At 41.3% G+C, this 26,127-nt stretch overlaps 1 protein-coding gene across 1 annotated transcript in view; it reads left to right on the top strand.

The window, feature by feature from the left end:
- LOC117366433 (glypican-5-like) overlaps window positions 1-26,127 on the top strand; it is a 944,740-nt gene that overhangs the window by 277,868 nt on the left and 640,745 nt on the right. Inside the window, exon 5 of the mRNA XM_033957771.1 lies at window positions 6,245-6,304. Within this exon, the coding sequence (XP_033813662.1) occupies window positions 6,245-6,304 (60 nt within the window). The remainder of the gene's footprint in view (window positions 1-6,244; window positions 6,305-26,127) is intronic.

The following is a 26,127-nucleotide window of genomic DNA, read 5'->3' as shown; positions in this document are numbered from 1 at the left end:
GACTCACACTGGCTGCCAATAAAAGCAAGAACTCAATTCAAGTTCTATTGTCTACTATTTAAAGTAACCCATGGAACTGCCCCCTGTTACCTAAACAACCGCCTATACCGCTACCACTCATCCAGATCAAGGAGAACTCAAAACCTATTCACCTTCCCCCCTCATAATGGTATCTGACGTAACAAACTATACGACAGCCTTCTAGCGACACAGGCAGCGAAAATTGACCCCACCATCACCAAACTAATGATCAACACACCAGACATCAAAGTGTTTCGAAAAGAAATCAAAACATTTCTATTAAAAAAACACGTCCCTACTAACTAATCTCCTCCCCTTTCGCACAAGCTCTCCCTCTCTTGAATAACACATTAGTCAACTCTAGAACCTTTCCTTCCAAAAATATTCTTATTCCTAAATAAGTATCTACCTCACTATCCAACAAACTTCTTACGTCATTGTTAGGTAACTTCTCGTCTGTAACCCGTATATACTGATATTCTCCACTGTACCCTGTTATCACCTGATTCTGTTATCACTGTTATCATATGATTCTCTGCTATATAATTCTTATTATTGAATCCTCTACCACACCATGTAAAGTACCCTGTATCACTATTATGTAATTCTCTAGATAATCTTTGTTACGAAATTCTCTCGGTAATGTCCAGATCTCTTATAATTTGTAATCCGCCTAGAACCGCAATGCACAGGCAGAATAGAAATCACTAATGTAATGTAATGTAATGTAATTCACTGGTCGCCATACATGAAGAAGGACACAGTACTACTCAAAAGGGACCAGAGAAGAGCGAATAAGATGGTTAACGAGCTGGAGGAGTTGTGATACAGCGAAAGATTAGAGAAACTGGGCCTCTTCTCCATCAAACAGAGGAGATTGAGAGGGGACATGATCGAAACATTCAAGATACTGAAGGGAATAAACTTAGTAGATAAAGACAGGTTGTTCACCCTCTCCAAGGTAGGGAGAACGAGAGGGCACTCTCTAAAATTGAAAGGGGATAGATTCCTTATGAACATAAGGAAGTTCTTCTTCACCCAGAGAGAGTTAGAAAACTGGAACACTCTTCCAGAGTCTGTCATAGGGGAAAACACCCTCCAGGGATTCAAGACAAAGTTAGACAAGTTCCTGCTGAACCGGAACATACACAGGTAGGGCTAGTCTCAGTTAGGGTGCTGGTCTTTGAACAGAGGGCCGCCACATGAGCGGACTGCTGGGCACGATGGACCACTGGTCTGACCCAGCAGCAGCAATTCTTATGTTCTTATGTTCCACTTCAGCGGAGACGGAACGAGGCTACTTGCAAGCAACAACAAGAGAAAAATTGAGAAGTTTTTAAACTAGGAAGAAGGGGAAAGCTGACAGTCGACAGAGAGTCGATGGTTCGGGAACCGGTATACCCAGAGGATACTGTGTAGGAAGATAGCGGGGATGACTCACCAGATCATAGGCAAGACAGAAATCCTAACAGATCCAAAGGGACACAAGAGGGAAGGAAATGCAAGAAAGTAACAGGCCGCAAACAAGTGTATGTACATGAAAGCAAGGAGCCTAAGGAATAAGATGGATGAAATAGAAGCTATGGCACAAAAAGATAACCTTGACATCATCGGCATCACAGAAACATGATGGAATGAGGAAAATGTTTGAGACACTTTGCTACCGGGATTCAAGCTATACTGCAGAAACAGAGTGGGTCAAAAAGGTGGGGCCATTGCCCTATAAATCAAAGAGGGAATTGAGTCTACTGGAGAGAACACACCAGAAACGAAGAATAAGTTAGAGTCTCTGTGGGTAAAAATTCCGGAAACAAATGGAACGGAAACGAAGATCAGCATCTACTTCCGATCCCCAAGGCAGTCTGAAGAAATTGATGGAGAGATGACGGACGATATTAAACGCAGCTGCAAGGGAGGCAATGCAGTTATCATGGGTGACTTCAATTATCCAGGGATAAAATGGAACCTAGGCACCTCCGGCTGCGATAGGGAGACCAAGTTCCTGGATGCTGTAGGCGATTGCTTCCTGGAACAACTTGTCAAGAAAAATATGAGAGGTAATGCAATTCTGGATATAATTCTAAATGGACTATGAGGAGTGGCGCAAAATGTAGAAGTAGAGGGGACGCTGGGTACCAGCGATCACAATATGATCCGCTTTGACCTGGACACAGGTGCGAAACATCAATCCAGAACAACGGCCATGGCACTGAACTTTCGAAAAGGGGATTACGAAGGGATGAGACTCATAGTGGGGAAGAGGATAAGCAGTGTAAAAACTCTAGAGCAAGCAAAATCTAAATATACCAGGTATCAACAAGGGATCCAAGAGGAAAAAGAACAAGGAACCGGCGTGGCTCATTGTAGCGGTGAAGGAAGTGATCAGAGACAAGAAGGCTTCGTTTAAGAAATGGAAAAGGTAAAAAAAGGATGAAAACTGGAAAAAGCACAAACATCATCAAAGAAGGTGCCATAAGGCGGTAAGAGGGGCCAAAAGAGACTATGAGGAAAAAATAGCCAAAGAGGCAAAAAACTTCAAGCCGTTCTTTCGATATTTTAAGGGGAAATGATCCGCGAAAGAAGCGGTGGGGCCGTTGGATGACCACTGAATGAAGGGCATGCTAAAGAAGGACTAAGCCATCGCCAACAAATTGAGAACATTTTTTGCATCTATATTTACCGAAGAGGATATACACAACATACCGGAAGCTGACAGGCTATATGCTGGAAACAAAGATGGGAAACTGACAGAGTTGACAGTCAGTCTTGAAGAGGTATGCAGGCAGATTGATAGACATAAAAATGATAAATTCCCGGGACCAGATGGCATCCATCCGAGGGTAATTAAAGAACTGAAAGGGACTATAGCTGAACTGCTTCAACTGATAGCCAATCTGTCGATCAAATCGGGAAGGATTCCAGAAGACTGGAAAGTGGCGAATGTTATGCCGATCTTCAAGAAAGGTTTGAAAGGAGATCCGGAAAACTACAGACCGGTGAGTCTAACCTCGGTACCGGGAAAGATGGTAGAGGCACTGATAAAGGACCGCATCATTGATCACCTTGACGGACACAATCTGATGAGGACCAGCCAGCATGGCTTCAGCAAGGGGAGATCTTGCTTGACGAACTTGTTGCACTTCTTTGAGGGAGTAAACAGGCAGATAGACAAGGGCGAGCCGGTTTACATTGTATATCTGGATTTTTAGAAGGCATTCGACAAGGTCCCGCATGAATGACTACCCCAAAAGTGCGAGCCATGGAATCGAGGGTGACATACTCATATGGATTAAAATATTGGTTGGCGGATAGGAAACAGAGAGTGGGGGTAAATGGACAATACTCAGACTGGAAAAGCATCATGAGCGGAGTGCCGCAGGGTTCGGTGCTTAGACCCGTGCTCTTCAACATATTTATAAACGACCTGGAAATTGGTAAGACGAGCGAGGTGATTAAATTTGCAGACGATACGAAGCTATTCAGAGTAGTGAAGACGCAGAAGGATTGTGAAGACTTGCAACAGGACATAAACATGCTTGAGAAATGGGCTGTGACATGGCAAATGAGGTTTAATGTGGATAAGTGTAAGGTGATGCATGTGGGTAATAAAAATCTTATACACGAATACAGGATGTTCGGAGCGGTACTTGGAGAGACCCCCCCCCCCCCAGGAAAGAGACTTGGGAGTACTGGTCGACAGGTTGATGAAGGTGGCGAAGAGGGTGAACAGAATTCTAGGAATGATTAAAAAGGGGATCATGAACAGATCAGATAAGGTTATCATGCCTCTGTACCAGGCCATGGTATGCCCTCACCTGGAATACTGTGTCCAGCACTGGTCGCCATACATGAAGAAGGACACAGCACTACTTGAAAGGGTCCAGAGTAGAGCAACTAAAATGGTTAAGGGGCTGGAGGAGTTGCCATACAGCGAGAGATTAGAGAAATTGGGCCTCTTCTCCCTCAAAAAGAGGAGACTGAGAGGGGACATGATAAAAACATTCAAGATACTGAAGGGAATAGACGTAGTAGAAAAAGACAGGTTGTTCATCCTCTCCAAGGTCAGAAGAATGAGAGGGCACTCTCTAACGTTAAAAGGGGATAGATTCCGTACAAACGTAAGGAAGTTCTTCTTTACCCAGAGAGTGGTGGAAAACTGGAATGCTCTTCTGGAGGTTGTTATAGGGGAAAACACCCTCCAGGGATTCAAGACAAGGTTGGACAAGTTCCTGTTGATTTGGAACGTACGCAGGTAAGGTTGATCTCAGTTAGGGCCCTGGTCTTTGACCTGGGGGCCGTCGTGGGAGCGAACTGCTGGGCTCGATGGACCACTGGTCTAACTCAGCAATGGCAATTCATATGTTCTTATGCCATCCAACCCTTTAGTACTTTAATCTACTTTTTTTTTTCTTTATCAGTTAATATACAGTAGATACGCAGTCCCTTTAAAGTTCTGTGTGGTATTTTTAGGTTCTATGTGGGGTCTGAATACCCCAGCGACTGGAGTTAAGTTGTGAAATAGAACGTACAATGTAAATTGCCCTGAAGCAGCAGAGGGAATAACAGTCCTGAGAAACGCTGGCTGCTTCAGCTCAGTTCTTAGTGGCACGGATATTCTCCCGGTCCCTGCTTTGAATTCTAAGTTTTGGAGAAAAGTTCATCAAGATAGATGCTATGGGACTCATAATAATAAAAAAAAAAGTACAAAAAGTGGCTGAAGATGGTACTTGGAAGATCAAAAAGACAGATCGTCCAAGTACCGATAATCAAAACTGGTTTTAGACATATCTAAAACCAGCTTAGGCCTTTCCAGTGCCTCTGTACGCCCAGAGTGAAAAGGGGCATTTTGGGAGGCATGGTTAGGGCAGGAGATGTGCCGACCTAGACTTGGTCGTCTGGCAGCCATAAGCAAAAAGGTTTGACAGGTTGCCAGATGGAACATACGTTTTGACCTAGACCAAGTCAAAACAGGTATAAGTTCCGAATTGGGCCGCTGAGCTGATCACGGCTGCCCAACTATAAATAATTGGGTGCTTGAAACCAAGTATTGAAGTTAATTGGCACTCATTCAATTTTTTGTGCTCATCTGGTTGCATGCTATTCTATATGGTATGGTGTCTAATTGTACTAGTACATAAATTAAAAAGGAGCATGGCCATAAATGTGTCAGGGGCATTCCCAAAAGTTGCATGAATTTTTATAGAATACAGCCTCAGCACATTTTACCTGGGTGCCAGCATTTACACCAGATTTCAGCAGGCATAAGTCTTGATCCAAAAGTTAGGTGCAGGAATCAGTGAGGTTGAACCCCATATTAGATTACAAAATGGGTGCCAAAATTTAGGTGCAGAGAATCAGATGCATGTATAAACTAATTAGTCAATTGGGCACTAACAACCAATAATTGCAACAAACATCTGCCAATGTACTATTCTATAACATTGCACACCCAAAATGTCTCGCGTGCAACCCAAAAGGAAGCATGGCCACTGGGAGGAGAATGAGCAGGTCAGGAACATTCCAAATATTTAGGCACAGTGCTATCAAATACCAGGCTTATGCTCCCAGCTTGCATACTAGGATTTATACCAGGTTTTAGCAAGCATAAATCCTCATAACCAGAGCTGGGCATGGGAATCCGTTCTAAGCACCATTCTACAAAGGGCACTCAGCCCAGAATGCATTTTATAGAATAGCATTTAGCACAGATTCTTTTTCCAGCTACTAAATTTGAGTGCCATTTATAGAATTTACTTAACACCTAGGCAATTTTATAGACCACCATTTCTGCATGTAAATTGATGTTTTACATTCAGAAATGCCTTATAAAATTGTTCCTATTGACAACAAAGATTTTCCAGATACACTAATGGCAGTTCCAGTCTATTTAATGTTTTACAACCAGTGTTCATCTTAGATATCAGGTCAATCTTCCTTGAAAAGCATCCGTAACTTAAAAATATTGCCTGCCTGATTATATTAATTTATTCTTATTTTGTGATGTTTCTGGTTGTATCTTGCCATTTTATTTAAATTCTATATTGTTTTCATACTTACTTAATTTCTGGTTATCTTATGCATGTGCTTGATAACTTCCCTTTTAAATAATTGTTTTTCATATGTTTTTCTTTTGTTTCTCATTTTTTTCTTCTAATTTGCCTGAATTCCTGCTTTTCCTTTACATGCTCTGATTGATGCTTATTACCCCCTGATACATTTCCAGTTCTCTGCCTCTGAAAGCTTCAAAGAACGAAAAACCAAGGAGTTTGAAAAAAATATCTCGGTAAGAAAGACCTGAGGAGATAAGTGCGCTGTTATCTGTGTTCTAAGACTGGCCATCCATACTTTAAGGCTGTAAATTTTGTTGCTCTTTTGCAGTAGCATTGATATGCAGTAGAACAGTGGTCTCAAATTCAAACCCTTAGTGGGGCCACATTTTGGATTTGTAGGTACTTGGAGGGCCACAGAAAAAATAGTTAATGTCTTATTAAAGAAATGACAACTTTGCATGAGGTAAAACTCTTTATAGTTTATAAATCTTTCCTTTAACAGTTAAATGAAAGATTTATAAACTATAAAGAGTTTTACCTTATACAAAATTGTTGTTAACTATTTTTTCTGCAGCCCTCCAAGTACCCTATTTTTTCTGCAGCCCTCACATTTAAAGTTTAATATCTTTCCTTTCTCAAAACTGACACATTTCAATCACTATATTGAAAATAAAATCATTTTCCTTACCTTTGTTGGCTGGTGATTTTATTTTTCTGTGCTTTTAACTATGTTTCCAGGGCCTTCTTGTCCTTTGATTGTTTTTCTCTCTGTCTTCACTTTCTGCCTTGCATCCATCTTTGGCATTAACTTAATATTCAATTTTTCTGCTTTCTTTTCAAAATCTACGTTTCCATGTCTTTCTATCTCTCTCTTCTTCCGTCCCTATTTCCATGGTCTGACATCTCTTTCTTTCCTTTCTCTCTCTCCTTCCGTCCTTCCTTTCCCCTGGTCTGGTATCTGTCTCCTTCCCTCCCCCAACTTTTTATTTCTTTCACCCTGCTCCCTTCTTTCTCTCTCCATGCCCCCTTTCTTTCTATATATCTGTCTTTCTCTCTCTCCGTGCCCCCTTCCTTTTTTTTTTTTCTTTCTCCATGCCCGCCCTTTCTTTTGGCCTTTCTCTCTCCATGCCCCTTTCTGTCTGTGTCCCATCTCCCTTCTTTCTTTCTGTCTCCCTGTCCTCCCCTTTCTTTCTTTCTTTCTTTCTTTCTCCCTGCCCTCCCCCAAGCCACCACCATTGGGGAACAGGCCGCCACCGCCACATTCGGGGAACAGGCCAGCGCTGAGATCTTAGCTCTCCGTGCTTATCTTCCCCAGTGCGGGGCCGACCAATTCTCGCCACCCGACGTCAATTCTAACATCGGAGAGGAAGTTCCGGGCCAGCAAGGCAGTGATTGGCTGGCCCGGAACTTCCTCCCCGACGTTAGAATTGACGTCGGGTGGCGAGAATTGGTCGGCTCCGAGCTGGGGAAGATAAGCACGGAGAGCTAAGACCTCAGCGCTGGCCTGTTCCCCAATTGCGGTGGCTTGGGGGAGGGAAGTGAGAAGGGAAGGGAAGCAGATTGGGGACCCCTGCTTTTGGCGAGCCACAAGCCATTTGCCAACATTCCCTCCAGAGAGACTTATGCAAGTCCAATTACAGCAGTCGTGGTCTGTACGCGATTGTCCTCTCCAGAATCGGAAAACTTGTGAAGTGAAGAGGACAGATTGCGGGCCGCAAAATAGTCCCTGGGGGGCCGCATGCGGCCCATGGGCCGCGTGTTTGAGACCGCTGCAGTAGAACTAATCCGCATTAGCTTATTGCTGCTTTTTAATCTATTAAATTACAAAAAGTTAGCAAACTGACCTTTAGCAAGTTTAGCTTCCCTAGTTAAGGATAGAATTAATATATCAATGCATTTGATTTTAGACATTGTATTTAACTTGATTATTTTTGCTGTAGACTCTCATTAGTCTTTATAATTAACAAGAGAATTCAGGGCAAATGATTTATGCATGCTAGAACAAATTTTAGTATAGTTTTAAAGAGTACCTTTCAGTTGTATACATAGATAATCTATATATATAAAATCGGATGTATGTATGTATGTGCCGCGATCACGCAAAAACGGCCTGACCGATTTGAACGAAACTTGGTATGCAGATCCCTCACTACCCGGGATGATATGTTCTGGGGGTCTCGCGGCCCACATGCACACGTGGGCGGAGCTACAAACAGATAATCGGATTTCACCCATTCATGTCAATGGAAAAAATGTAAAGAGCTGCCAACGAAAAAACGGCTTGCCCGATTTGAACGAAACTTGGTATGCCGATCCCTCACTACCTGGGGTGATATGTTCTGGGGGTCTCACGGCCCACCTGGGACATGTGGGCGGAGCTACAAACATAAAATCAGATTTCACCCATTCATGTCAATGGAAAAAATGTAAAACAGCTGCAAACGCAAAAACGGCTTGCCCGATTTGAACGAAACTTAGTATGCAGATCCCTCACTACCTGGGGTGATATGTTCTGGGGGTATCGCGGCCAACCTGCACACCTGGGCGGAGCTACAAACAGAAAATCAGATTTCACCCATTCATGTCAATGGAAAAAATGTAAAAACTGCCTTCGCAAAACCGGCTTGCCCGATTTGAACGAAACTTGGTATGCGGATCCCTCACTACCCGGGATGATATGTTCTGGGGGTCTCGCAGCCCAACTGCACACGTGGGCGGAGCTACAAACATAACTTCAGATTTCACCCATTCAAGTCAATGGGAAAAATGTAAAAAGCTGTGGGACCGATTTGAACTAAACTTGGTATGCTGATCCCTCACTACCTGGGGTGATATGTTCTGGGGGTCTCGCGGCCCACCTGCACACATGGGCGGAGCTACAAACAGAAAATCAGATTTCACCCATTCATGTCAATGGAAAAAATGTAAAAAACTGCCATTCTCACAGTAATTCCAACTACCTGGGGTGATATGTTCTGGGGGTCTCGCGGCCCACCTGCACACGTGGGCGGAGCTACAAACAGAACATCAGATTTCACCCATTCATGTCAATGGAAAAAATGTAAAAAGCTGCCATTCTCACTGTGACCAATTTGGACGAAACTTGGTATGCAGATCCCTCACTACCTGGGGTGATATGTTCTGGGGGTCTCGCGGCCCACCTGCACACGTGGGCGGAGCTACAAACAGAAAATCAGATTTCACCCATTCATGTCAATGGAAAAAATGTAAAAAGCTGCCATTCTCACAGTAATTCACAAACGGCTTGACCGATTTGAACGAAACTTGGTATACAGATCCCTCACTACCTGGGGTGATATGTTCTGGGGGTCTCGCGGCCCTCCTGCACACGTGGGCGGAGCTACAAACAGAAAATCACATTTCACCCATTCATGTAAATGGAAAAAATGTAAAAAGCTGCCATTCTCACAGTAATTCACAAACGTCTTGACCAATTTGAACGAAACTTGGTATGCAGATCCCTCACTACCTGGGGTGATATGTTCTTGGGGTCTCGCAACCCCCCTGCACACGTGGGCGGAGCTACAAACAGAAAATCAGATTTCACCCATTCATGTCAATGGAAAAAATGTAAAAAATTGCCATTCTCACAGTAATTCCAACTACCTGGGGTGATATGTTCTGGGGGTCTCGCGGCCCACCTGCACACGTGGGCGGAGCTACAAACAGAACATCAGATTTCACCCATTCATGTCAATGGAAAAAATGTAAAAAGCTGCCATTCTCACTGTGACCAATTTGGACGAAACTTGGTATGCAGATCCCTCACTACCTGGGGTGATATGTTCTGGGGGTCTCGCGGCCCACCTGCACACGTGGGCGGAGCTACAAACAGAAAATCAGATTTCACCCATTCATGTCAATGGAAAAAATGTAAAAAATTGCCATTCTCACAGTAATTCCAACTACCTGGGGTGATATGTTCTGGGGGTCTCGCGGCCCACCTGCACACGTGGGCGGAGCTACAAACAGAACATCAGATTTCACCCATTCATGTCAATGGAAAAAATGTAAAAAGCTGCCATTCTCACTGTGACCAATTTGGACGAAACTTGGTATGCAGATCCCTCACTACCTGGGGTGATATGTTCTGGGGGTCTCGTGGCCCACCTGCACACGTGGGCGGAGCTACAAACAGAAAATCAGATTTCACCCATTCATGTCAATGGAAAAAATGTAAAAAGCTGCCATTCTCACAGTAATTCACAAACGTCTTGACCAATTTGAACGAAACTTGGTATGCAGATCCCTCACTACCTGGGGTGATATGTTCTTGGGGTCTCGCGACCCCCCTGCACACGTGGGCGGAGCTACAAACAGAAAATCGGATTTCACCCATTCATGTCAATGGAAAAAATGTAAAAAGCTGCCATTCTCACAGTAATTAAAAAACGACTTGACCGATTTGAACGAAACTTGGTATGCAGATCCCTCACTACTTGGGGTGATATGTTCTGGGGGTCTCTCGGCCCACAACTCTATGTTGTTTGCTCAAGGGTGGGTTCACCCAACAATTTATATGTTCTTGCTCCTGGAGGTAGAACTAAAAATGTTGTTTATAATCACGTTTTGCATTAGTTGTATTGTATTCATTTTGTCAAATATTTCACATTATAATTTGAATATTGTACTTTTTATTAAGCTGTAAAACAATAATTTCATTCACCACTATAAAGTATCTTTATTTGAATCCATTTACAGTGTTATTGCTATAATTAAATACCCGTGCAACGCCGGGTCATCAGCTAGTGTTCTATAATTTTAGATAAAAGAGAGTTTGACAGAACAAGTTTGACATTTGTGAGCGGCTCATCTACATCCTCCATCTCAACATCTACACTTCCTATTTCCCTAACTTACTGATTTCCTTTCCATTAGAGCAGCAATATTTAACTCCATACTTCTCTTAATGTATGCCATTTCTATCCTCAGAATATTCATCAGAAAGATCTTGCCATTCCATTCAACTCCTCAGTTTACCTCCCCTCCCCCAAAGTATAGAAGACAAATCCTTGACTATTTTAAGCAATTCCTTAGACCAATCCTGTGTGGCTATTGTCTATTCCATACAGCATATATATATATATATATATATATATATATATATATATGTATATATATATATATATATATATATACTACTATTATTTCTATAGCGCTACCAGACGCACGCAGCGCTGCACAGAATCACAAAGAATAAGAAAACAGTCCCTGCTCGAAAGAGCTTACAATCTAAACAGGCAAATATAATTAAACTTCTCGAGCTCATGATCCAACAAATATAAATATACATTAAAAAGAGAGAGGGATAGGGGAGAGCCTCACAGGACCCCCATCTGCAGGCTGCCCATTGTCTGACAGCATAAGAGAGCATTTTAAACTTCGTAAGATCTATTAAAAAAACTTAAACCATTTAGCCACTTTTCCCATAATTCCAATATAATCCATCAATCTTAATAACACATGATCAACTAAATCAAATGCACTGGAAAGGTCAAATGGTAAAATCTAGACTCTAGTACTTTTCGAAACATAAGATCTTAAAATATCTAGCAAGGATCCTAAAATCGTCTCTCTACTGTAGCCCTTATGAAAACCAGATTGTGATGAATGGAAAAATATCAAACTTGTTCAAAAATTAATTCAGTTTAGTATTGACCAGTCCTTCCATAACCTTTATCAAGAAAAGTATTGAAGCAACTGGTCTATAATTTGAAACTTGTTCTAATCTTCCTTTTGCATCTTTTAATATTGGTGTGAACGCTATTTCTTTCAAATCAATAGGAAAAAATCATTTTAATAAGATATCATTTATCCAATCATATACAACAATCTTGAAGGATAATGGGGCCTCCTTCAAAACATAAGTTGGACCATGAGTCAAGATAACAGAATGATTTTGCATATCTATTATAGACTTTTAAAAATTCATTCCAATCCACTATATCATAATCAGACCAATTTAAGTCTACCATAATTGATGTAGATGTTAGATATTGGCTGGTAACTTTGAAGTTTTTTCTGATCAAGATTGTTCTTCTTTAGAAAAGGTCGCATCTCTGCTCTTTTTAATGCTGTTGGGAGTTGCCCATTTGAAAGAGAAGAGTTCAAAAATTTTAAGGTACCTTCTATAAAGGCCCCTGCTTGCCTGCTTTTCTATCTTTCATGGGCAGGGTTGAGGGAGCAGGTCGATGGTCTCTTAGGATTTTGTCAAGGCTCTCCTCTTTCATTGGGTTGAAGGAGTCCCATATGCCTTTGTCAGGAGGGAGGGAGTTTGTTTGCTCCTGATTAGCTGGTTGAAGGCTGAGTGGGACTGCCTGTTAATTCTGGATTTTTAATTTTGTTGGCAAAGTCAGCATCAAAATCATTGTCATTCAGTTATAACCAGGCAGGCTGGTTGTGTTGCCTGGTTGTTGAAGGCTCTTTACTATGCTGAACAGATGCTTGATTGAATCGGTAGTCTCTTCAAAGCACTGAGAGAACTATTGTTTTCTAGCTGCTGTTAAGGCTTGGCATACTTTATCATGTGTTTCATACCGTTTACCCTGTCCTCATCCAGGCAAGATTTATGCCATCTCCTTTCCAGTTTCTGTCCTTTCCATTTAGTTTTAGAGAGTTCTAGAGAGAACCAAGGTGAGCATTTGTGAGTGGGGCATAAGACCTTTTTTAGTGGTGACATTTTCTCTAAGGTCTTAGCTAAGTCTGTATTCCAAATAACCTATTCTGGCACTGTGGTTGTAATTTTGTCCACCTGTGGGTAGTCCAAGGCCACTAGGAAATTCTCAGCAGCTTTTTCTTCTCTCGGATCTCCTTCCAAACTCTGAGAGGTGACATTTGTTTCAGGTGGGCACCTAGGGAAAACTTAATTAGAAAATGGTCTGTCCATGAGATGGGGGTTATTTCAATACTGCTATCCCAGTATTCTGGGACGTCATCCCCTTTGTAGAATGCCAAGTCTAGTATGTGAACCTTTTCATGGGTTGTGAGAATCCTAGTGCTGTCATTGTGTCCAGGAGACATTGAGTATGGCGGCTGCAATTTTGAATTAGCCACAGTATCAGCATTTTGTTTCTCTCTTGAAGATCCCCTGAAGATGCATGCAGCAAAACAGGTTACTTCTGTCAGGAAGTGTGATGCAGAATTAAACTGGAAGAAGATTACTGATGCTGGAGAAGTGGCAGCGATTTAATGAAGACCCAGAAGACAGCTAAGTACAGCTATTCATAGAGTGAAACAGTATGTGATATGGATTTGGTATAAAGACTGTGGTCCCGTGTTTTGCACTTCTGGGATATTGCTAAACAGCAGTGATTGAACTGAGTATTGGGGGACAGCGATTTATATTTAACAGTACAAGAAAAAAGTCAAATGCATTAAGGATATTGACTGTGCTCCTGGGACCTGTATTGTTGTGAAAACTGCCAATCTGGATTTCCTGCAACTTGAATGTATGGTTAGACTGTGGTTCCTACTTTAGGAAGGTGGTGCTGAAGTAATCTTGGCATCTCAGGAAGAGAATAGTGTTTAAGTATTTACAAGTGTTGATTTCAATTACTCCAACATTGACAGGCTATATGTTAAATCAGGGAGTGCTAGAGAGATAAAATTCCTAGACATCACAAATGACTGCTTCTTGGAGCAACTGGACTGACAACAGGACTTGGAGCAACAGGAACTGACAAGAGGGGGAGCTATTTTAAATTTGATCCTTAGTGGAATGCAGGGCATAGTATGGGAATTAACTGTGTTGAGCCCGCTGGAAAACAATGATTATAACATGATCAAATTTGAGCTGATTTCTGGAATAACATCGCTAAAGAAATCTACTGTTGCAGCACTTAATATTTGAAAAGACAAATACAATAAAATGATGAAAATGGTTAAAAAGAAGCTAAAAGGATTGGTGACAAAGATTAAAGCTGTGAACCATGTCTCTGTGATCACCACTATATCCAACTCCTCTTCTTCCATCACAGCTTCTAGATCCAGAATCTTGTTTCCCATACTTCGAGCATTAGTATACACTTCTCCCTCGTTATTTACATAGAAACATAGAAATAGACGGCAGATAAGGGCCACGGCCCATCTAGTCTGCCCACTCCAATGACCCTCCCCTACTTTTCTCTGTGAATAGATCCCACGTATCTATCCCATTTGGCCTTAAAATCAGGCACGCTGCTGGCCTCAATAACTTGAAGTGGAAGACTATTCCAGCGATCAACCACCCTTTCAGTGAAAAAGAATTTCTTGGTGTCCCCGCGCAGTTTCCCCCCCCCCCCTGATTTTCCACGGATGTCCCCTTGTCGCTGCGGGACCCTTGAAAAAGAAGATATCTTCTTCCACCTCGATGCGGCCTGTGAGATACTTGAATGTCTCAATCATGTCACCCCTGTCTCTGCGTTCCTCGAGTGAGTACAGCCGTTCCTCGTACGGGAGATCCTTGAGTCCCGAGACCATCCGGGTGGCCATTCTCTGGACCAACTCCAGTCTCAGCACATCTTTGCGGTAATGCGGCCTCCAGAATTGCACACACTATTCCAGGTGGGGCCTCACCATGGATCTATACAATGGAATGATGACTTCAGGCTTACGGCTGACGAAACTCCTGCGTATGCAACCTATAATTTGCCTTGCCTTGGATGAAGCTAGTTCCACTTGGTTGGCAGTCTTCATGTTCTCACTGACGATCACCCCTAAGTCTCGTTCTGCTTCAATTCTTGTTAGGATCTCACCATTAAGGGTGTAAATCTTGCATGGATTTTGGCTGCCCAGGTGCATGACTTTGCATTTTTTGGCATTGAAGCTGAGTTGCCAGGACCTAGACCAGCGCTCCAGTAGGAATAGGTCATGCATCATGTTGTTGTGCATTGAATTTATGTCTGTTGTGTTTTTGCCCACTACATTGCTTAGTTTTGCGTCATCGGCGAATAATGTTATCTTGCCTCGCAGCCCTTCTGCCAAGTCTCTTATAAAAATGTTGAATAGGATCAGGCCCAGGACCGAGCCCTGCGGCACTCCACTGATCACCCCCGTCATTTTGGATGGGGTGCCGTTCACCACCACCCTCTGGAGCTTACCTCCAAGCCAGTTCCCAACCCATTTCGTCAATGTGTCGCCCAAACCCATAGAACTCATCTTGCTCAGCAACCTGCAGTGTGGTACGCTTTCGAATGCTTTACTGAAGTCCAGGTACATGATGTCCAGGGACTCCCCAACATCCAGCTTCCTCGTCACCCAGTCAAAGAAGCTGATCAGGTTGGATTGGCAGGATCTCCCCCTAGTAAATTCATGTTGTCGGGGATCCCGTAGATTCTCCTCGTTCAGGATCTTATCCAATTGGTGTTTGATTAGAGTTTCCATTAGTTTGCTCACTATTGATGTGAGACTCACCGGTCTGTAGTTTGCTGTCTCCATCTTGGAGCCTTTCTTGTGGAGTGGAATGACGTTAGCCGTCTTCCAGTCCAACGGTACGATACCCGTACTAAGGGGGATAGGGGCAGAGCCGGACCATGAATGGCGAAAAACCGCGAATATCTGGCTCTGACCCACCCGCCTCCCTTCCGCCTTCCCCTGGCATCCCAGCCTTACCTGGTGGTCTAGCTGGTTTTTGGGGCAGGAGCAATCTTCCTACGCTCCTGCCCCGTGCAGATAGCCATTAAGAAATGGCTGTGGGAGAGACTACGGGAACTCCCCACAGCCATTTCCTAATGGCTATCTGCACGGGGCAGGAACGTAGGAAGATCGCTCCTGCCCCGAAAACCAGCTAGATCACCAGGTAAGGCCAGGATGCCAGGGGGAAGACAAAAATATGGGGTTTCTTTTCCCTCCTCCTCCCCCCCCCAAAAAAAAATCGTGATTATGTGAAATCGCGAGTAGGGAAACCATGAATGGGGAGGGGGAAGAATATTACTTTTCAGACAGTGCCCCCTTTTCCCATCCGTGTAGAGGTATTCAGTGATTTACTTACCTAAGGGTTTATACTCACCTGGGGGCTTTAATCACCCTGCCCCATCACTTCTAGTTTAAAGCCCTCTTCAGTAGATTAGCCAGCCTGCTAGCAAAGACACTTCTTCCCTTCTTTGATAGATGCACATCATCCCTGCTCAGCAGCCCTTAGGAGATCATCCCATTGTCCAGGAAGCCAAATCGCTCTCGACAACACCATCTACATAGCCACGCATTTGTCTCCAGGATGTGAGCTTCTCTGCCCTAGCCTTTACCCTCGATAGGGAGGCTGGATGAGAATACCACCTGCACACCTGAATATGAAGAGAAACTGGCTAAAGAGGCAAGAACTCATAGTAACAAATTTTTTAGGTACATCAGAAGCAGAAAACCTGTGAGGGAATCTGTTGGCAACTGGATGATCAAGGAGCAAAAGGTGTGCTCAGGGAGGATAAAACCATAGTGGACAAACTGAATTAATTCTTTGCTTCGGTCTTTATGGAAGAAGATGTAAAAGATCTATCTGAACCAGAAATAGTTTTCAAGGGTGATGATGCAGAGGAACTGAGAGAAATTTCAGTGAACCTGGAAGACATTCTAAGCCAAATTGACAAATTAAAGAGTGATAAGTCACCTGGACGGATGGTATATATCCCAGGGTACTGAAAGAACTCAAACATGAAATTGCTGATCTGTAGTTAGTGATCTGTAATCTGTCGCTAAAATTATCTGTAGTACCTGAAGATTGAAGGGGTGGCCAATGTTATGCCAATTTTTAAAAAGGGTTCTAGGGGAGATCTGGGAAATTACAAACCTTTAAACCTGACTTCAGTGTCAGGCAAAATAGTAGAGACAATTATAAAAAATAAAATTGTGAAACACGTAGACAAACATGATTTAATGGCACAGAATCAACATGGGTTCAGTCAAGGGAGATCTTGCCTCATCAGTTTGCTTGACTTCTTTGAAGGTGTGAGTAAACATATGGATAAAGGTGAGACAGTTAATGTAGTGTATCTAGATTTTCAGAAAGCTTTTGACAAAGTTCCACATGTGAGGCTCTTGAGAAAATTAGAGTCATGGGATAGGAGACAATACTCAATTGTGGATTAGGAACAGTTTATTGAACAGAAGACAAAGGGTAACCATTTGGCCATTTTTCTCAATGGAGGAGGGTAAATAGTACTGCGGGGATGTGTTTTGTGACTGGTGCTATTTAACTTATTTATAAATGATCTGGAAAAAAGGGATGATAAACCAGACTAAGAATATTATAATGCCTATATATCGCTCCATGATGCAACGTCACCATGAGTATTGTATTCGATTCTGGTCGCCTCATCTCAAAAAAGATTTTACAGAACTGGAAAAGGTTCAAAGAAGAGCAACCAAGATGATAAAGGAGATGGAACCTCTCTCCTATGAGGAAAGATTAAAGAGGTTAAGGCTTTTCAGCTTGGAAGGGTTTTAGCTTTAGCTTTTTTTCTCTTGTAATAATAATAATAATTTATTTTTATATACCGCCTAACCAGCAGTTCATAGTGGTTTACACAATTAGGTACTCAGCATACAACATAATAATAACATCATACATAATAAAATCAGAGTAACTAATACAAGCATTAAAACTAATGAATAAGGATAACATATCAACTAAAATAAGTGCAGATAAAAAGATAAAAAGTACATTATAACTACATGATAATATAAAAATCAATAATGTATACTATATTGTTTAAATAAATGGGTTTTAAGATCTTTTCAAAATTGATAGTAAGTAAGAAATGGAGAAACAAGAAGGTTTAAACATCAATTCATTAATCCTGCTTGGAATGCTAGGGTCTTATCCAAATTTTTTTGTAACGACATGCATTTGCTGAAGGAAAATAAAACCAACCAGATCTAAGGATATTTTTCTTAAAAATAACAAAACTAAAATGAGAAACAAGGTAAGCTGGTGCTAAGCCAAATAAAACTTTAAAACAAATGCATCAAAATTTAAATAACATTCTAGCCTCAAACAGAAGCCAGTGAAGCTTTTGATAATACACTGATATGATCATGTTTTTTCAAATTAAAAATCAAACGAATAGCTGTATTTTGTATGATTTTTAATCAGCTAGTGGTTAATTTATACGATCCCAAATAAATAACATTACAATAATCCAATATTGAAAGGTTTGAAGATTGGACCAGGATTTTAAATGAAATAAAATCAAAATATTTCCTAATAGTACCCAGCTTCCAGAGGACAATAAAACATTTCTTAACCAGTGAATCTGTATGGACCTTAAAAGATAAGGACCAGTCTAAAAGAACACCTAAAATTTATAGCGCATTTTTGGTTTGTATACGATAAAGAATTTTTAAAAAAGGGATGGTTAACAAGACTAAGAATGTTATAATGTCTCTCTACCACTCTATAGTGCGACCTCACCTGGAGTATTGTGTTCAATTCTGTTCTTCTTATCTCAAGAAAGATATAGCAGCACTAGAAACAGTTCAAAGAAGAGTGACCAAGATGATAAAGGGGATGGAATGCCTCTCGTATGAGAAAAGTCTAAAAAGGTTAGGGCTCTTCAGCCTGGAAAAGAGATGGCTGAAGGGAGATATTATTGAAGTCTACAAAATCCTGAGTGGAGTAGAATGGGTACAAGTGGATCGATTTTTCACTCTGTCAAAAATTACAAAGAATAGGGAACACTGGATAAAGTTACATGGAAATACTTTTAAAACCAATAGGAGGAAATATTTTTTCTCCAAGAGAATAGTTAAGCTCTGAAATGCAAGAGGATGTGGTAAGAGTGGTTAAAATAGCTGGCTTTTAAAAAGGTTTGGACAAATTCCTGGAGAAAAGTCCATAGTTTCTATTGAGACAGACATGGGGGAAGCTACTGCTTGCCCTGGATCAGTAGCATGGAATGTTGCTAAAGTGTCTAGGGCTCTTTAACTCGGAGAAGAGATTGCTCAGAAGTGATATGATAGAGGTCTATAAAATACTGAGTAGGATAGAAAGGATAGATGTGAATTGCTTGTTTACTTTTTTCAAAAATACTAGTATTGGGGGGCATGCAATGAAGCTACTAAGTAGTAGATTTAAAACAAACTGGAGAAAATATTTCTTCACAACTGTAATTAAGTTATGGAATTTATTGGAATGTGGTGAAATCAGTTAGCTTAGCATGCTTTAAAAAGGTTTGGATAATTTCCTAAAAGAGAAGTCCATAGATCATTATTGAGATGACTTGAGGAAATCCACTGCTTTTTCCTAGGATAAGCAGCAAAAAATCTATTTTACTATTTGGGATCTAGCTAGGTACATGGGACCTGGGTTGGCCACTTTTGCAAACAGGATATTGGGCTTGATGGACCTTTAGTCTGTCCTAGTAGGCAATTCTTTTATTCTTATGAGAAACACAGGAAGGAAAATGATTAACAATGTCAGAGAGAGGCAATTAAATTTAAGCAAATTATGGAAGGGTTTAGCTTTAGCTTTTTTTCTCTTGTAATATTTTTAATTTCTATGAGATATAAGGAATAGAACTTTGATTAGCCAAATCAAAATTTGCTAGAATAGATGTAAACAGGAGTTTATTGCTTATAGAACAAAAGTAATCGGCATAATAATGTGACATACAGTAGCCAATAATACCATCTGCCTTTGAATGCATGTGGTAAGGAACATATTTTATTGTGAACCTCAAGTTTAGTCAATATTTAAAGAACATGGACTATTACTCAGAAAGAAATGGGCATCCCTGTTTAGTAATTACAGGGGACAGTATCTGATCAACATAATTGCTGCTGTCCTATGTTCAAAAAACATATATGTTCATGTTACTACCTACTACACTATATAGACAAGATATAAGTGGTGAAATTGATATTCCAATAATGAGAAATGACACATTTTCACATTTGAATTCAAAGATAGTTGAATAAATGTAGGTGAGATGCTTTGAATTAAAAAAAAAAAAATCTGAATTTCATAGTGCTAAGACATCATTGTAAAAAAAAAAAAAAAATGATGCTTGATAGAGAATCCCCAAGGATTGCTAGTTCAAAGAAGTGTCTAAGGACTCTATTTATCAGTGTCTTTTGACATTCTTTTCTGTGAGGAAGCATCCATCACTAAAATACTTTAGATGCACATACACTCGTCTGCACCTTTGTTATTTAGGAGTCTTGTTCAGAATGAAGTATCCTGGAAGACGAAAACATTTCTCATATGGTTTACCAAGTAAACACTGTGGTAAACATGAGATGAACCATCTATCAAAAGCTGAAATACTAGTGCTGAGGCAAATTGCTGTCCATCTGAAAGTTTTTGGTGCTATATATCACTGTGATTTTCTGAGGCTCAGAAAAAGTTTGCCGCTTAGTTCACTTAATAAGTTCAAGGTAATTTCAGTGTCTTATCAAAACAGTTCCTGAATTCAAAATATACTTTTAGGGGTATTTTCAAAACACAAAAACATCTAAAAATTGGCACTTGCACATTTTTCACTGTAAAACATCTAAGTGTCGATAATGAAAACAAAGAACTTAGCTGTTTTACGGGATGTTCACCCTCCAAAATATCAAACTCAGAAAGGGGCATGTTAAAGGTATGTTTTGGGTGGGATTTGGGGACTGTTGGCCGGGTTAGACTTGAACGTATTGCAGCGATAATCAAACCTTTTGCAGGATGTCCTAAATGGAACTTAGATGTTCTGAGCTAGACCTGTTTTAGAAGTGCCAAAAAGATTCCCAAACTGACCAAATGACTACTTGAAAGATTAAGTAATGGACCCCCTTATTCTATCCAGTGGTTGCTAAGACCCTTCCCTACCCCCTCAAAAAATATGAATAAAACTGTATATACCAGTCTGTAGAACAGCAGCATCTGATATGGGAAAGGTTAGTAGAACATCATACAGGCCCAGAAGACACTCTAACCAGTATATTTATGGTGGAAAGTGTGTGGCTACAGAAACATCCAAGTTGAAATCCAAATCTAGACCATTTGGACATGGAGGGGCCAGCATTGTAATGGACTGATCACATAGACATCCCAATAAGGCAGTGCTATTAACTTCACATAAAGGGTGCCAGATATACATCTCACTATAACCCTCTTATAATATGTGGTAAACCCTCCTAAAGTCCCCACAAATCTACTATACCCACGTGTCTCTCACCCCAATAGGCTTTATAGCTACAGGTGGTACCTATATAGCAGTATAGTAGGATTTTGTTGGGTTTGGTAGCCTCACACTTTCCACCATAAATATAGTGGTTAGAGTGTCTTATGGGCCTGGATCTTCCTCTCTATGACTCATAAGCCCATCTTGAAAGAAAAAAAAAACAAAAAACACCTCCACACACTCTAATTGATGAACAAGAAAAGTGGAGTGATAACAATTTCAAAAATATTCAGATCAATGTTTCAATGCAGCATGTATACTGACTGAAAACATTTATCCTAAAGGAGGCAAAAAGACCTCAGACTCCCTTCAAACATTTTCAGGCAAACAGTACTGGCCAATTGAATGGAATATCTTTAATCATCGGTCATAAAAAAAATCTCCTTATAATTTGAGTCTTAGTTTAATATTAACAAAAAAACAATTTGACTTATCTGAAAGGTCCTAATCCCATTAGCCCATCCACCAGGCTACTTAAGACACTTGTGTGATGCTGTACTAACCTTTCCCATATGAAATGCTGCTGTTCATATTTTGGGGGTGTGTGAGCCCACCAAACCCCACCAAAATCCTACTATACTGCCATATTATTGTCACCTGCAAGCCATAAGGGCTATTGGGCTAGGAGGAGCTAGGTGAGTCTAGTAGGTTTTAGATGAGTTTTGGAGGAATCACCATAAATAACACTGGTCAACAAAAAAAAAAAGTTTTTCTTTGCTACTAAGAACTTAAGTGTTCTTAGTTAATTTAATGATGCTGATTTCAGATCTGTAATTGAAATTCAGCTAGCACGTCAGGTTTCTGAGATACACATTACTGATTTTTTAGACACTTTGCCATATTGGCACAATATTGTGAGTATGAACTGTCTCCCTCCAATCTTGTGTTAAGGAGTTTACTCTGAAAACAAACATGAAGACAATAAGGAGACATGTTAAAGCATATATTTACGCCTCTCTTAACTCACACAAAAGTGATGTCAGCATGTTCAGAAATGTTTGAGACACTTGCTTTTTTTTGTTTAATTCTTTATTAATTTTTAAAATACATACAAAGTGCAATATAATATATAAACAATTGGTACAATAAAACTGCACTTATATTTAACAAATAATAATACAAGTACATTTCACCCCCTTCCTTCTCTCCCTCCCTGAATGTGTGTGAACTCTTTTTTAGAAACCAAAGGCTTTTCCTAATGATCAGTTGTTATAAATTTCACTAATGGTCCCCAAATCTCTTTAAACTTGGTAAAATGTTCCAGTTGTTCGCTCATATCTATAAAATTGGCACAGGGTTGCCCACCAGAAGTTAAAATTCAGTCTATCCCAGTTTTTACAATTTTTTGTAATCAACTGCATCGCTATCCCTGTCATAATAAGACATAATCTGTTCTGGCTTGCACTAATTGGAATCTTGGGTTGTAATAAAGTCCCAAATAACACAATGTCATAGGACAATGGAATCGAAGCTTCCAATATCATGTTGATTTTATCCCATGTAGACCTCCAAAAATTGAGTATCAAAGGACAAAAAAACAAGAGGTGATCCAGTGTCCTTATTTTAAGATGACAATGTCAGCATCTATTAGACTTTGAACTATCTAACTTTTGCAAATGAACAGGGATCCAAAAAATTCTATATGACAGAAAAAAACAAGTTTGTCTCATAGATGCTGACGCTGTACATCTCATCCTCCAAGTCCAAATCCGTGGCCATTGAGTAGCAGAAATCTGCTGCTTTATCTCAATGCTTCAAATGTCCTTCAGGCTTGTTTTTGGTTTTTCATTCAAATAATCTGTTATTAATTTATACCACTTGGCGGTCTGATGCCCTAGCAAATCTGCCTGGAAACATAGGCCTGGCAAGCTATACTGATTATTTAAGTTGCGCCAATCAGGGAACCCTTTCTGAATGGCCTGTTTCAACTGCAACCATTTATAAGCTTGAGACTTTGATATGCCGAATGATTGTTGCAGTTGTAATAAATTTAACATTTTCCCATTTGAGATCACATCATCTAAAGTACGTATGCCTGCCTGCAACCAATGTTTCCAGAGGATCTTAGACTTGCCAATTTGAATCTTGGAGTTCAACCATAGGGATTGATACTTGGATTGTTGTAGGTTTTAAATTATTAATGAATTTTAATGTGTTCCAGGTGGAAAAAAGAATACTATTGTCCTTGTATATTCTGGGCAGCTTGATACTCAAAATGTGGCTCAATCATAATGGGGACATGCGATGACTTTCTAATATCAGTCAATCTGGTAGTTTCCCATGAGTTCAGGAAGGATACAATACATACCCTGACGCAAAATGAAGGCTTGATGATACCTATAAAAATTTGGAAAATTTACCCCCCCCCCCCCCCCCGGTGATTGAGATTTTTGCAATATTGTGTTATAGAAACAGTAAAATACTGACGCTTCATGGTAGCATTATGACGAAAATGATATAAACATAAACTGATGCATAACTTAAAAAACTGGATGTGATAGACAAAAACTGTTTTCAGATTTATAGTCAGCATGTGGCCCTTGTTAAGGTACAGGTGATAGAACTCCAGTAGCAAAATGCTTGTTGACCAGTGTAATAAGGGAGATGGTACATCTGGCACCCTTTATGTGAAGTTCACAGCAGTGCCCATTAAGGTGCCCCACTACTCTATTCGGATATCTATGTGGCCAGTCCATTCCAATGCTGACCCCTTCCACATTTTGCAGAAAATGTCCAAAGTTGGAATTAGACACACTATTGAAAATGGCCCTCCACTTCAAACTAAAATATGGGAAACGGTGTTTAAAGTGTAGTGATAATGTTTTGCTTCAAATTCCAGTTGTCTTTTTAATAATGTTCAAACCTTTATAATGATAGTTCTGTTTTGAGAACCCAGAATAGCAAGCTTCATTAGTACTTACAAAGAAAGCAGGCCAGGACTTGCAAAACATCACAAATGTTGCTTCAGAGCAGGCATGAAAAGTATGTAGTTTCACATATAGGGCCTGATTCAGGGAAAAATGCTTGAGTACCTGAATAAATTAACATAAACCGTTCTGAGCTCCCTTAGGAGAACGGTAGAAAAAATTGAATTTTTTAAAAAAATATATAGGGCCGGATTCTGTAACTGGCGCCCAAGTCGGTGGCCGCCTTAAAAGCCTGTCAATCATTTTAGGGCATCAGTTACAGAATTGTGGCTTTGGGGAGTCCCTGCCGCTCAGCTGATGGGGGAAGGAGGGAATTCTCCTACCGCAATTGGATGAGCAGCCACAGCAGGGAACCCCCCCACAGTCCATGGCAGGAGGGATGCCCAAGCTCTCCTGTCACCACCCACGCAATTCAACCAGCAGGAGGGATGTCCAATTCCTCCTGCTGGCACACCCTCGATGCCCAATCCCTCCTGCTGGCACCTCTCCAAACACCCCACCCATCCTGTACCTTTTTCTTAAAGGCCGGCCAAAGAGATGCCCACTTCCTCTGGCCGCACCCATGGAGAGAGGCCTTAGGGATCTGGCCAATCGAAGTCTTAGGCCACTCCCAGTGCATCCCAGAATGCACTGGGTAGGAGGCCTAAGACTCCAGTTGGCCCAGGTGCCTAAAGCCCCTCCTATAGGAGGGGTCTTAGGTGCCTGGGTCAATCAGGGCCTTAGGCCCCTCCCCGGTTCATCCCAGGATGCACTTGGAAGGGGAAGCCCGCCATTCGGAAGAGGCGGGTCTGCCGGCCAGAAGGAGAGGGCATTCCTCTGATTGGCCTTCAAGAAAAAGATGCAGGGGTGGGTTTTGGGGGTGGGTTGTTCGAGAAGGAGGAGTGCCGACAGGAGGGATTGGGCATTCCTCCTGCCAGTTGTGTTATGGGGGTGGCAGCAGGAGGGATTGAGCATCCCTCTTGCGGAAGGGGGGGTACCAGCAGGATGGATTGGGCATCCCTCCTGCCATGGTCAGTGGGGGGTTCAGGGTTCCCTGCTGCTCAGCCGATCGTGGCAGGGGAATTCCCCCATCCCCATCAGCTCAGTGGTAGGGACTCCCAAAGCCGTGATTCTGTAACCTGTGCCCTAGAATGATTGACAGGCAATCCGACTTGGGCACTGGTTACAGCATTGCGGCTTTGTGGAGACACTGCCACTCAGGTGATTGGGGGGGGGGGGGGCGATTCTTCTGCCACGATCAACCACTGTGGTCTAGTGGCAAAGATAAGTGGCTGAAATGTAGGGCAGGGTTTTCTGTGCCTACATTTCAGCTGCCTATCTTGGCATGATTCACGGCTGGGTAGCCCTTTTAGCCTGCCTAACGCCACTTCCGGCATTGACCACACCTTATTTGGAGTTTCGTGGCCTAAAGCGGCTACCTAGCCACAATTCCAGCAGCCATTTCAGCCACCTTTTATTTAGGCATCGGTAGGTGCTTCAACCCTGCCATTTCTGACTGAATTTTTCAATTACTTAAGTATTTGCAGGGCACCTACCAACGCCTAAATTTAGGCACTGGTTATAAAATTTCCTCCATAGTTCCCAAAAAAATTGGCTCTGATTAGAACAGTGCTTAGTGTGATTTTCAAGGTATACATTCCTTTTATAGAATCATGCTAATCACCTGCAAGTTGCATTACTTTTAGCCACAACCATTTAGACCAGCTAAAATCAGACCTAAATGCCTGTGCCTAAGTTGTGCATAGATCAGGCATATTCTATAACAATTTGTATAACCTTTAAGAACACCCATGATCCACCCATACCCCTCCCCTAACCATGCCCTCTTTTCAAATTCACACACTAGAACTGGCATATACTTTATAAAGAATCATGCTTTCCAAGTTGTGCATGTAACATTTAATTACTGATAATTAGCACCAATTATGAGGTGTTAATTGTCAATTACCGTGTTTCCCTGAAAATAAGACACTGTCA

This window comes from Geotrypetes seraphini, chromosome 9, assembly GCF_902459505.1.
Source record: "Geotrypetes seraphini chromosome 9, aGeoSer1.1, whole genome shotgun sequence".
Classification (NCBI taxonomy): domain Eukaryota; kingdom Metazoa; phylum Chordata; class Amphibia; order Gymnophiona; family Dermophiidae; genus Geotrypetes; species Geotrypetes seraphini.
The sequence above is the reverse complement of the archived record's forward strand: the minus strand, read 5'-3'. Positions and strand labels throughout refer to the sequence as shown.